Source organism: Lepidochelys kempii, chromosome 5, assembly GCF_965140265.1.
Source record: "Lepidochelys kempii isolate rLepKem1 chromosome 5, rLepKem1.hap2, whole genome shotgun sequence".
In the NCBI taxonomy this organism is placed as follows: Eukaryota; Metazoa; Chordata; order Testudines; family Cheloniidae; genus Lepidochelys; species Lepidochelys kempii.
The window spans coordinates 27,549,465-27,562,636 of record NC_133260.1 but is presented as its reverse complement, the minus strand read 5'-3'; the positions used below and the strand labels follow the sequence as shown (position 1 = coordinate 27,562,636).

General features: G+C 42.8%; 1 protein-coding gene across 3 annotated transcripts in view; it reads right to left on the bottom strand.

The window, feature by feature from the left end:
* EGFLAM (EGF like, fibronectin type III and laminin G domains) overlaps positions 1 to 13,172 on the bottom strand; it is a 136,527-nt gene that overhangs the window by 13,007 nt on the left and 110,348 nt on the right. For all 3 annotated transcript variants that reach the window (XM_073346166.1, XM_073346165.1, XM_073346167.1), the window contains 3 exons: positions 11,835 to 11,951; positions 7,356 to 7,536; positions 458 to 536 (listed from right to left, as the gene is read on the bottom strand). In XM_073346166.1, the coding sequence (XP_073202267.1) occupies positions 458 to 536; positions 7,356 to 7,536; positions 11,835 to 11,951 (377 nt within the window). The remainder of the gene's footprint in view (positions 1 to 457; positions 537 to 7,355; positions 7,537 to 11,834; positions 11,952 to 13,172) is intronic.

The window sequence follows — 13,172 nt, the reverse complement described above, 5'->3', positions numbered from 1 at the left end:
TAAAAAGTTTGTTTTTCTAACATTAATGTTCTCAATGGTAGCAGATGACAGAACGAGGAGTAATGGTCTCAAGTTGCAGTGGGGGAGGTTTAGATTGGATATTAGGAAAAACTTTTTCACTAAGAGGGTGGTGAAACACTGGAATGCATTACCTAGGGAGGTGGTAGAATCTCCTTCCTTAGAGGTTTTTAAGGTCAGGCTTGACAAAGCCCTGGCTGGGATGATTTAACTGGGAATTGGTCCTGCTTTGAGCAGGGGGTTGGACTAGATGACCTTCTGGGGTCCCTTCCAACCCTGATATTCTATGATTCTATGATTCTATGAAACACATTCCATGTGGCAACCATAGCTTAGCAGGACTAACTGATGGTACAATAGGACCTACTTACACAACATCTTTTATAGTTTAATGGTAAAGGAAAAGCAGAATCATTTAGGGTCAGGGTCGGTGAATTACCTTTTGAGGATATCCGGGTTATCATATGTGAGGTAACTACGGCCAATGAACTGTGGGATTTCAATGGCTTCTGTAACGGCTGGAAAAGTGAAAGAAAATCACAGACTATCAGCTAGTGGCAGGAAAATACAGTGAATTGACTGCTTCACTGATTCAGTTTCTTTACTCCATTTACAGCCACTACTCACTGACACTAAGCCAAGCTGACAGCACAGATAAACTGCTGAGCAAAATAGCCGAGCTGTTTTGCACCCAAGGGTGGGGAAAAAGTCAAGAAATCTTTGTCCATGCCCACACCCAAGGGTGGGGAAAATGTCAAAAAATCTTGTCCATGCCCACACCCAAGGGTGGGGAAAAAGTCAAGAAATCTTGTCCAGGCCCACACCCAGCCCTATTCTCTCTGCCTGTGGCTTTCTTTTCATATTCAATTTATCCTCCCACTGCGGAAAGTAGCTCCTAGCTGAAAAATGGAGACAGTAAGAGGTCGGGTGACCAGAGGGCCCAATTTTATAGGGACAGTCCCAATTTTGGGGTCTTTTTCTTATATAGGCTCCTATTACCCTCCACCCCCGTCCCGATTTTTCACACTTGCTGTCTGGTCACCCTACTAAGAGGTAAAATGGTCCTAACATCTATTTTTGCCTGTTTTACCCAGTGTTTACAGACTCCTCCCTGAGCCCAGATAATCATTCAGCAGAAATTTGTGGTTCAACCGCCCTGCCCTTCCAATTCTTGCCTTTTATTGAAGAAACTAAATTGGGTTTCTGATTTAGTGTTCTCAACAGAGCGTGTTCTGTGGCCCAACACAGTTGCTGAGCGGGCTCTAGTCTCCTGGGGCGGGGTGGGGGGGGTGAGGCGGCAGCAGGAGGGGTAGGTCTAGAGCTCCCACTTTTCCCTTTCCGACCTCTTCCTCTAGAGCCCTGTTTCTTCCTGTACTTCTGGCCACCCTCCAGCCTGACTTTGCCCAGCTGGGGGCCATGGCAGTTGCTCCTGAGCAGTGTCCTTCCTTGCATAGGCCCAACTTCCTCTATTCCCACGGGGTGCTTGACCCTCAGCTCTGCCCCAGGCCCTGCCCCCCACTCCACCCCTTCCCCCAAGCCGCTGAACAGCTGATCGTGGCAGGTGGGAAGTGCTGGGAGGGTGGAGGAGGAGCTGATTGGCAAGGCCGCCGGTGGATGGGAGGCGCTGTGGGGGGCAAGAGGGGAGTCACTGATCCACAGGGCTGCTGGTGGGTGCTCCAGCCCTGGAGCACCCATGGAGTCAGCACCTATGCTTCCTTGGCAACTCCCAGTACAGATAACGGCAGGGGAAGAGCAGGAGGCTGCTGTTGCAAGTATGGCTCCAAATGAAGTGTGGCTCTTGGGCAGTGGACCAGAAACTCAGCTGGTGTAAATTAGCCTAGCCTCACTGAAGGCAACAAAGAAGCTGGCTCATAATTTCAATGGTTCCAAGACAAGCTCTACCCCTCTCTATCCCTTCAAGTGGCGAGAGGCTTTAGGAGCCTCTCAGGAAGTTTCACAGTAGGCTTGGAAGCCAGATCAAGCCTGCCCACATCTGCCGAAGAACAAAAATGGCTAATGACTGGCAATGTTTGCTAATTCACATCTGCGCCCATAAGAGCGACAAATGCTTTTCTGCTCTGTTTTCACTACTAAATTTCTATCCTGAGATTTACATAACATCCTATTTCTTTCTAGGCTGTGATTATTGCAATATCTAGTGGTCCATAAATAAGGGAAAGCGAACAATATACATAGCTGTTGGTTTGGACTAGTCATTCCTCCTTGTTTGGGGAAAAGAGCTCTTTTGCAATATTCTGGACAATATACTCACACTGAAGCCAGTAGAAGAGTGACTGAGTTTGAGCATTCAGCATACAGAGGATTTGTGGGGAAGAACAGTTGAGCAAGGCTCTGCTGTGGCTGCAATTTTTGTGTGAATGTCCTGCAATTTGCTGCAGTGCTCACACAATTGATCATTTCCTTAATAATACAGTTTATGGATTCATAAAATAGCTGAATTCATTTCATCCATCTGCTAGCAGTTAGTATCAATTCCTCCTTCTCCAGAAGGTTTTAATGAACTTTTCAAATGCTTTGCTATAAGTGTATGTTCCATTCAAAGGACAAGTGCGGAAAGAGTTTGGCAGAATGAGCAGTAAAAACCTCAGTTCTTTTATTTCACTGATGGAAGCAATTACAATATTTTTAAAATTGAAAATTTTATTAATTGAAACAATTTTTAGGTGGCTGAAAAAGCTACTCTAGGATAATGCCCCCCACTCCTCCCCTCTACCCCCCATTTCTATAGCACATCAACATTAAAATGAGCACTATTCAGATGGAGGTTTGTGGTTAAATTACTAGACTGGGAGAAAGGAGATCTGGATTAAATTCCCAACTCTGCCACAGACTTCCTATGTGATCTTGATCAAGTCCCTTAGGTCCTAATCCATTTAAAATTAAGCAGGAGCATAAATCTTTGCAGGATTAGGGCCTTAATCCCTCCATGACCCAGTTTTCAATCTTCTGTTTGAATGCTGAAGCCTCTGCTGCTACAGCTTGTATGCCATGGCTATTTAAATTACAAGCTTCTCAGTACAGGGATTGTCTCTCACTTGTGTTTGTACAGTGCCTAGCACAATGGGGTCGCACTGTTGCTTGGGGCTTGGGTCACTACTGTTAATACAAAGTTGTCGTAATTTGTGCACACTGAAAGCCACCAGCAGCAATAAGGGCAAACTGGGAACTTCAGAAGGTAACATATGGCTTTTGCATCAGTAAGGAAATTAGGAAAACTGTCCAGTGTGTCTGAAGAGGAAACCATGTGTTGTGCAACACTACTGAAAGACTGAAATCTGTTTCAGGTTTCAAAAGAAATTGTATTATAATTGGGCCTGGCAGTCACTGCATGAATGGAAAAGTTGTAGGCCAGATGGTCTCTGACCCTAGTGTGGGTGAGCAAAATAGTGCAAGGATTCAAAGAACCCTCCTCCTGCTGCACACAGACTGGGGATGGCAGAGTCCTTGCTGCCTAGAGGCTCAAAGGGGTAGCCCCATTTGTGCACCATGTATTGCCCTTGCTGGAACAGACCTGAGCAGTTTCGCTTCCCTACTCAGAGCAATGCCTAAGGGTATGTCTACGCTGTAATTAAAAGCCCACGGCTGCCCTGTGCCATCTGACTTAGGCTTGCAGGGCTCGGGGCTGTTTAATTGCAAGGTAGATATTGGGGCTCAGGCTGGAGCCTGGACTTTAGGACTCTGTGAGCTGGGAGGGTCCCATAGCTTGGCTGCAGCCCAAGCCCAAATGTCTACACTGCAATTAAACAGCCCTTTAGCCTGAGCCCCGCGAGCTTGAGTCAGCTGGCATGGGCCAGCAAAGGGTGTCTAATTGTAGCGTAGACATACCCAAAGAGACACAATCTAGCCCTTTGTCTTTATTAGTGCTGAGTCCTTGGTATGCTCTTCCTTTGCTATTGACTCTGACTGAGCTGGATTGTCAGTCTGAATTCTATCTAGGCTAGCAGTAACCAAAACATGTCACCATCTAAATGGTTTCCCAGCAGACAGGTGCCCAAACCACTTCTCTAACTGAAATCCTAGATAACAGTCATGGCAGAGGATGGCCTGAATGGCCATGGTGAGCACTGAACTACACTAAAGCAACTAAAGCGTGAGTTAGACACCCAAGTCCAAAATTTAGGCATGATGGAGATCCTCAAAACCCCTGTTAAATTGCTAGGTAACCCTGGAGGTGCCTAAACCCCCTTGGTGCCCTAACTGCTGGACTCTGGGATATTCTGATGTGGGTCTCTCTCCATCTCTCTTGTTGAAGCTGTCCCACTATGGATAAATAATAAAATGTGCATTGGGCCAGAGAAAGACTGACTCTATAGCCCAATGGTTATACTGACTGAAGTTGAGAAACCCACATCCAAATCCCTTCGCCTCATCAGGGAGAGGTGGGAATTGAACTGGAGTCTTCCACATCCAGGGTGAGTGCTTTAACCACTGGGCTAAAGGTTATACAGGGGTTGTATAACCCCTTGTCCCCGACTGTCGTGTGTGGAGTTAGGTGTACTCCACCATACTGGCTAGAAACAGCTTAGATGCCTGACTCCAGGAGACGGGCTCCTGGCCTTGGACCCCAAGCAGAGATAGCACCTCCCTCCAGCCTGGACTTAGGTGCCTAACTCCTTGAGAGGGGTGAGACTTAGCATACATCACTCGCCTCAGTATCTCCCACTGGCGAGTTTATGCAACTGTCTGCCTGGCATGCTGGCTTTTGTGGATCTCATCCTCAGGGGCCTATCTTTCCCCATTCACTGAACAGAGAGCCTAGGAGCCTAACTCAGAGTTTGTGGACTCAACTGGATAGGTAGGCATCTAAAAGTTAGGCACTGTAATACAAGGCATTGCAACAATTAAGTGTCTGTTGATTTGGGCTTTCCCTCTGACTCCTGAGAACCCTCCAGGGTTGAGTTGAGACACACAGGGAGCAGCAGTGCAGATTCCACAAAGCGCTCTGTCAGCTGGTGCAGACCCTTTTTTTCTGGAATACAGGGACTTTGCTTCTGTCTCTAGCATGGTCAGCGTGGCACTCTCAATGAGTTCTGAAGTCACATTTAAAAACACTAACACGACGAGGTGCTGGAGAATTACTGTATAACCTCAAAAAAAGAACAGGAGGATGTGTGGCACCTTAGAGACTAACAAATTTATTTGAGCATAAGCTTTCATGAGCTACAGCTCACTTCATCGGATATTTTTGGCTTGCATGCAGACTGCAGTGTAAATCCAGCTATCACCTTGACAGAGTAGGCACAGACATGCAGAGACAGAGCAGTTTTCACACCATTTGCAGTACTTACTGTTAAAGCAGTAATTCCCACACTCTGCAACGCGTCAGCGTAAAACAAAACAAGAACATGTAGATTTTATTTTTCAATGGTTTTAAAATCTCAATTTCAATAGTCTGCCCTGTTTTAAGCAGGTCTTTCCTTCACTGAGCTTTCCCTGCTTCATTTTTGCAGTGTATCTCTAGATAAAGTGGTGGTATGATGAGAGGAACAATCTTAGAAGGTAGGGCACCCTCTTTCTATTGTCTTTAGGCAATAATTTAGTTTTGTCTACTTAAAATGCACAAATGGTGAAATTCATCCCTCTGCAGAGGGACACATCAAATATTATTTTGAGGTCTTAAGTGATGTATCAGACATGCGCAGACTTCAGCACAAGGCTGAATTTCACACAAAGGGAAAAAGAGTGGTTAGCTTTTTTGGTACTTCTTACTATTAAATATTAATTACCATGACCACTCATCACAGCTTATACAGAAAACATACAACAATGATTTCAGCAGAAAACTATTGACTCCTCATCCAGTTAAGACATCAAAGTATGTGTCTTATGTACTCGCACTTATATCACCTTGGTTAAATGTTCAAAGGTGCTGTGTGTGACTTAGGGTCCCTAAGTCCTATTTTCAAAAGTGACTTAAAAACTGACAAGCCTAAGTCTCATTGGAAAAGGTGCTTTTTAACATAATCACCTCTTGATCTGAGAAGTGCTCTTAAAATGTCGCCACAGAAATTTGGTTAAAACAAATTTGAATTTTAATCTAGTATGTTTGTGAAACAATGTTCAGAGCATTGGAAGGAAGTTGACAAGACTATCTCTAATTCATTAACTGGCCCTTAACTCATGCTGTAGATGTCAGTACTGCAGTACACAGAGCTGTGTATGTAAGGCTTCTCCACTAGCACCCTGTAAATACCTAGACAATAAAATGACAAACCAAAGACTCTGGAATTAATGATGCTCCATCTTTAGTTAAATCACAATATTATCCATGTAGGGCATTTTTGCATTTTTTTATTTTTAATAAAATGTATTTGTTGTGCTAAATTTCTTTTTTTGAGAAGAAAAGCTTATTTTTTCATCATGACTTAACCGAAACACGTACTTTTCATTTGAAAAACTGTCTGTGATAATTAAAGAGTGAAATTTCAATGTCCTTCTAAATTAGCATGCTGGTGTAGCACAATCATTTCCCTAGTGAGTCCCCCAAGATAATACTTGACAGAAGGGAAACAACCCCATCTAGTGGCATAACACTGGTTTCAGAGTAGCAGCCTCGTTAGTCTGTATTCGCAAAAAGAAAAGGAGGACTTGTGGCACCTTAGAGACGAACCAATTTATTTGAGCATAAGCTTTCGTGAGCTACAGCTCACTTCAGCTGTAGCTCACGAAAGCTTATGCAGGAATAACACTGTGTGCATGTTTTCCATGTTTATGCAATCTTAACTCTCTTTCATAAACCTACTGGTTTGAAATACACTATTGTCTCTTTGAGTAGAGGAGAACAAAACTCTTTGTTTTGGAAAGAATTCCTTGGTGGTCTCCAATGTTTTGCTGAGGTAGAAATTGCACCTACTGTGAAATTACAGGGTAGTCAGAGGCTAAAAAAGGGATTAGACCTTGATGTGAATAAGAACAGCATTTGTTGTTAACATAGCGAGGATAAAATTACAAAAGCTATCAATCCTCATGATTCAGGGTGTAAGGATAATCATCAGGTGGAGGAGAGAGGCTGGAATTCCCCCTTCAGATAGGGCTGCATAATTAGGGAGTTTTATGGCATTCTCTGAAGCATTCAGCACTGGCTACTGTGGGTGACCAGAGGCCCTGGTACCATCTCTGGATCATTGCTCTGTTCTGAGATAGCAATTATCATGTTCCTAAATGACAGAATGGATGCTGCTATGGGTAAGTGGAATGTGCAGTAATGCAGAAAAAGTGCAAGCCCCTCTGGTTTCTATTCTGAAAGATGTGCAAAATCTCTCCATTATTTTTGGAAGAATTCTATATTTAAAGTTTGAAAAAAAACTCATTGTTACCTTTTCGGCAGTGCTGGCCATCAAAGCCCAAAGGGCAATCGCATTCATAACTGTCCTTTTTGGGCATGCAGTTTCCCCCATTAGCACATGGAGAATTCACACAGGGATGGACAGCGTTCTCTACGTTGACTCCAGAAGTGAAATCCTGCTTCACATCAATCGTCCGGTCATTCAATATAATCTTGGGTTAAAAGAGAAGAGAAAACAATGCAGAAATCTCCAGATTCAGATGCTACCCCTTCAGGAACACATTTTTTGCTTTAATACTCAATATTTAGCATTAGGACTTCCCTGAATGGCTCCAGAGAAAAGCATTGTTTTCAAAACCTGATCTAACATCTATTTATTGTAATCAATGAGTTTTCAGAGCTTAGCCTTCCGAAACATTTAGCTGTTTATCCTGAGGTGGGGGAAATACACTTTCTTTTGTTTTTCCTGGAAACACAAAACAACTTAAGAACCCAATCAGATAAAAGCTGCCTGATATTTACAAGCCTTATGTCTGAATTTTGGTGCATTGTTTTGTAGCTCAGCTGTACACCAGAAATAAAATACTATATGAGCTTTGCTGAAGAAGTCAATTTCATCCTATTGTAGAAGGACATTGTGATGTGTCATTCCATATTTTTTATGAAAATATGCTTATGATATGAATATGACATAACTGAGATATACTTTATTCAAGATGGCTCATGTGAGATCTCACTGGAAAGGTTATGATTTACTGAATGTGATTAGCCTATTAGCAGGCATGTATCATTTCTGTATCTGCAATTAGAAATATTGACTATGTAGCTATATTTCAACAATGTTACTTTGGGTGACGCCCCCTGCTAACACTTAAGGTAAAACAATGAAAAATCCCAACAGGGCTGATGGCCCATCAGCAAGAGACAATGGACTGTAAAAGAGCTTAGTCTTCCTGTGAATCTGTGGGTCAGCCGGTGTAGAATGGTTACAGGGGCCCTACAGAGGCAGGTGACCATGTCACCTGATACTGGAACCCATCTTGAATTCTCTACTTTTCCACGAGAAGCTAGAGGGGGGTCAAACTAGGAAACAAAGCACTCCCGCCTTATGCAAATCCTATTTAAGGGTGGGAATTTAGGTAATCCAGGTCGTGAGTTCTCCCTTGCTACCCCACTCCAGATGACTGCTGGAAACAACTAAGACTGAACACGGGGGAAAAGAACTGGACCCAGGCTGGAAGGGCATCTGACCTGTGAAGAAGATTATTAGAACCACATTTAGGGTGAGAACTTGCATGTAACCAGTTTCTTTAGTGTATTAAGCTTAGTTTGCGTGCTCTGTTTTATTTTCTTAGTAATCTGCCTTGTTCTGTCTGCTACCTCCTTAACTACTTAAAATAGACCTGTTATAGTTAATACATTTATTTCTGGTTTACAATATAAACCCGTTTTTGCTATTTCTAACGGGGGGGGGGGGGAGGAGAAGTGTGCACACCTCTCTCCACATTGAGGGAGGGGGCGAATTTCATAGTATATCTTTGGGTCTGTACTCCAAGGGCGGTGGATATCTGAGTACTGAAGCAAGTCCCTTAAGCTGAGTCTTCCCAGAGCTAATCTGCAACTGGATATGGCCCTGCCTGTGCATGTGTTAGAGGACATTTTAAGAGCCTGGCTCAGCAAGACAGGTTAAAGGGGGCCCATGCTGGCAGAACTGGTAGACTCAGTGGAATCTCAGCACATCAGGTGGCTTCCCCAAGGGGTCCTACCCCTCACAGACATATCTTGGAGAACATAACAGGAAATTTATGCAGAGCAGTGTATCTAGCACTGTCTACTGCTAGTATGTTTGCCTGGAGAACTCACAACTAGCAATGGGCAAAAGGTCCAATTTGTTACTTCTTAAAATGTTGGGAGCAGTTCAATTGAAGATATCTGTGAAACTATAGGATTCTTCCAAAACATGTCCACATTTTGAGCTCTCTAAGAAAAAATATTGCATTTTGTACAACCTCATTTAATATATAACCAAGTTATACACAAGGTGCCATATTCTGATCTTGGTTACATCAGTGTAAATATGGCAAAAGTCCATTTACATTAATAGTTTCACAGATTTGAACCCCAAAAGGGACCAGTATTATCATCTGATCTGACCCCTCCATAACACAGGCCACAGAACGTCACCAATAATTTCTGCATCAAGCCCATAATTTTTGTTTGAATTATAGTATACCTTTTAGAAAGATATCCAGTTTTGATTGCAAGTGGTGGAGAATCCACCATCGCTAAGTAAGTTGTTCCAATGGTTAATTATCCTCACTTAAAAATGTGCATCTTATATTTTAGTCTGAATTTGTCTATCTTCCACTTCCACACACTGATCCTCATTATGCCTTTTGCTGCTTCGTTGAAGAGCATCTACTGTCAGAAATCTCTTCCCCATATACATATTTGTAGATTGTGATCAAAATCACCACTTAACCTTCTCTTGGATAATCAAAATAGATTGAATTTCTTAAGTCTCTCACTATAAAACACATTTTCAAAGATTCAGATCATTCTTGTAAGCTCTTTTCTGAATGGCTTTCAATTCTTCAACATCTTGTGTTAGGTGTTGACACCGCTACTGGACACAGTATTCCATTAAGAGTCTCACTTAATGCCATATACAGAAGTAATAAAACCTCCCTACTCCTATTTGATGTTCATCAGCTTATGCATCCAAGAATTTGTGTTTGCCCTCTTAACTGTAGCAGTGCATTGGGAGTTTGTGCTCATGGGCGGACGGTGAACTGGCCATTGGGAAAGCCTAGCTCCCGGCCCCTCCCCTTCTGTCTGAGGCCCCACGCCTCACTCCCCTCTTCTGCCCAGAGCACTGCCATGTGGTCCCGGTTCCCCAGCCCTGGGCCGCCTGAGTGCCCCCAGCCCTGGAGCTCCGAGCAGGCTCCCAACCCCAACCCCAGAGCTCCCCTGGGCAGTATGGCCACAGTGCCCCCAGTCCCGGAGCTCTGTGTGGGCCCCCAACTCCAGTCCCAGAGCACCAGGGGGCACAGTTCCAGCGCCCCGAGCGCCAGGTGGGTGCTGCGGCCCTGGCACCACCTGCCCTGAGTCCTGGCGACACGCTAGTCACCCCAGCCCTAGCCAGCCTGGGCTACGGAAGAGCGGGAACCAGGAAGTAACTGCAGGAAGGGGCTTAGGGGTGGAGCGTGGGTGGAGCCACATCAGCCTTCCCAAGTCTATGATACCCACAACCCATGTGCTCAGTCAATTATTTCCCATTACCTTTAAGTCCTTTTCAGTGTCACTGCATTCCAAGATATAGTCCCCTATCTTGTAAGAATGACCCACATTATTTGCCCCTAGATGTCTGGCCTTGCGTTTGGCTCTATGAAAATGCACCTTGTTCTAACAAGCTCATCTTACCAAGTAATCAAAATAGGACTCTATAATGACATGTCCTCGTCATTATTTACCTCTCCATCAATTTTTGTGTCAACTGCAAATTTTGCTAGCAATGATTTTGTATCCTTTTCCATATCAATAAAGATATTGAAGAGTAGTAGCACTAAAAACACCCCTAATGTATGACAAATCTCCATTTACAATAACTTTTTCAGGATCTATCAATTAACCAGTTTTTAATCCATTTACTGTGGGCTTCATTGATTTGTTATTTAATTCTATGGAGTTACTCAGATTTAACTCTAAGGATTCCGGGCTACATTCAGAGTGTGGCTAAGTTATTCTAAAGAACTCTACAGGAAACCAGTGCTGGAATAATTTATATTTTCTTTTGGCCCCTCATTGTGTATATTATACCAATTTAGTCTGCTTACACCTGACTCCATTAAACATCACTTCTGAATTTTGACCACTAACTGAGGAAAGGGTGAGTAGGTTGGTGTCGCTCACGCGCTAAGAGGCCACAAGAAAGGAGGGTAGCAAGAAAAGCAACTAATGGAAAGCTGTAAGAGTGTGTAAGTTACATTACACTACGTTATGTTAGTCTTCACCCTACTTTGACTTGCACTTTCTTCTGGGTCGCTAGCGTGTAAGTTATGCCAACCATTTATCTGTCTATACTTTGTCCATCACTGAGCATTCTTTAGACTCCCCTTATGCTCACTTATTTACATATAGGTGTAAATGAGTCTAAGGAGGTCTAATTTTGACAACTTCACACATCAACTCTGACTTTGACCCAGCATGTCTGTGGTTCACTTATCAGTACAGCATGGAAGGTAAATCGAAAAACAGCAACAACACTTACCAGTAATTTGTCAATAGCATTAGGAAGAACATGGTGTTCTTGATTGTTAAACGTATTTTTAAGAAAGGAGAAATCAACCATCTTGCGAAGGGTTGCTGAGGTCTAGGGTTGAAATCTTGGCCTATCAGGAGTTTTGCCATTAACTTCAGTAGGGCCAGGATTTCACCCTTGATGTCCAAGTGTCAGGGATACAAAGATATGAAGTGAATGCACAGAGTTAGTTTATTTCAAAACATGTACCTTCTGAATACTTCCACTGAAAGCCTTCAGTATCCCAGAGTTCTTCTTCAGGTTATCATAATTAGGGACTCCACCGATAAATATGTCAGTGTTGCACTTAATCTGCGTGAAAGCTCCCTGTCACAAAAGTCAGAATCCATTTTTGTTAGATCAGCTACAACTATGCTTGCATTTTCAGGCTAGCTTGCTTTATATTTTTAGAAGGGAGCCCTGGGTGACACAGGATTTCTGTATGGTATGCAACATAGCCTTACATCTTCATGCTAACGTGGAAGGGACAATGTGGATCCTGTACTAAGTGGCTGGGCCTGATTCTATTTAGAGCTGTCTGGAAAATTTCAGATGTTTTGACAAAAAGTGTGTGTGTGTGTGGGGGGGATTTTAAAATGGTATTTAATTTCTTCTCTTTCCTTTTTTTAGCCAGTTCTAATTCTGATCTCTTGATCACATTTGTGTGAAGTGGGAATAACTCCACTGCAGTCACACTGGTATGATACTGGTAGCAGTGAAATCAGAACCAGTATTGATTTTAACTCTGAACCCTCAGAGTTAAAATCAATACTAAACAGAAAAGAGTCAAACGCTTGCAGTATTTGAAAAAGCAAACCTGTAATACAGGAAACAGATAAAAAGAAGAAATATCATGTGTCTGAACTGGGTGCTGGAAGCTGACACAGTCACTCAGACTACACTGGAGTTCTGGTTAACGTTTTTGTATGAATTGGAAAGACTCTAAAGGTAAGGACATAATAAATATGTAATTCTAGTTCTGCAGGAGTTCTTTGTTGGCAGCTGCAAAGCCAACCGCTCTCTACAGCTGCTGCACAATGCTCAGCTAGAGAGAAAAAACAGAAACCTTGTTCTTCTCCTTTGTTCATTATGGACCAGATTGTTGAAGGAATCTCATATAGGGCTTGACAGCAGATGAACCAGATTACCCATGATTCTTTGTATTCCTATATTTATATATAAAATGCTATGATCCTTTGCGCATGAACCAAAGTGCTTTGTATCTATAATTCTAGAGCTTTGTGTCTATGATTCTAGGGACTTTGGATGTTTGGTTGAACTTTAGAGTGTGACCAAATAAGGGAAAGTATGTAATATTTTTACCCTGACCTGTTGAGAATGTGTCCAAATACCCAGGAAAAGACAACTTGTGATTGATTAATGAGGGATACTTGTTATTACAAATGTCTTCAATATTCCATACAATATGTGACTCACTGAAAGATATTTTTAGCTTATTAGGAATTACTTGTTGCCACAGGTGTTTCCTATAATAAGGATGTAGTTAGAAATGTCTTTAGCTTATTGATAAAATAAGCTAAAATGCCA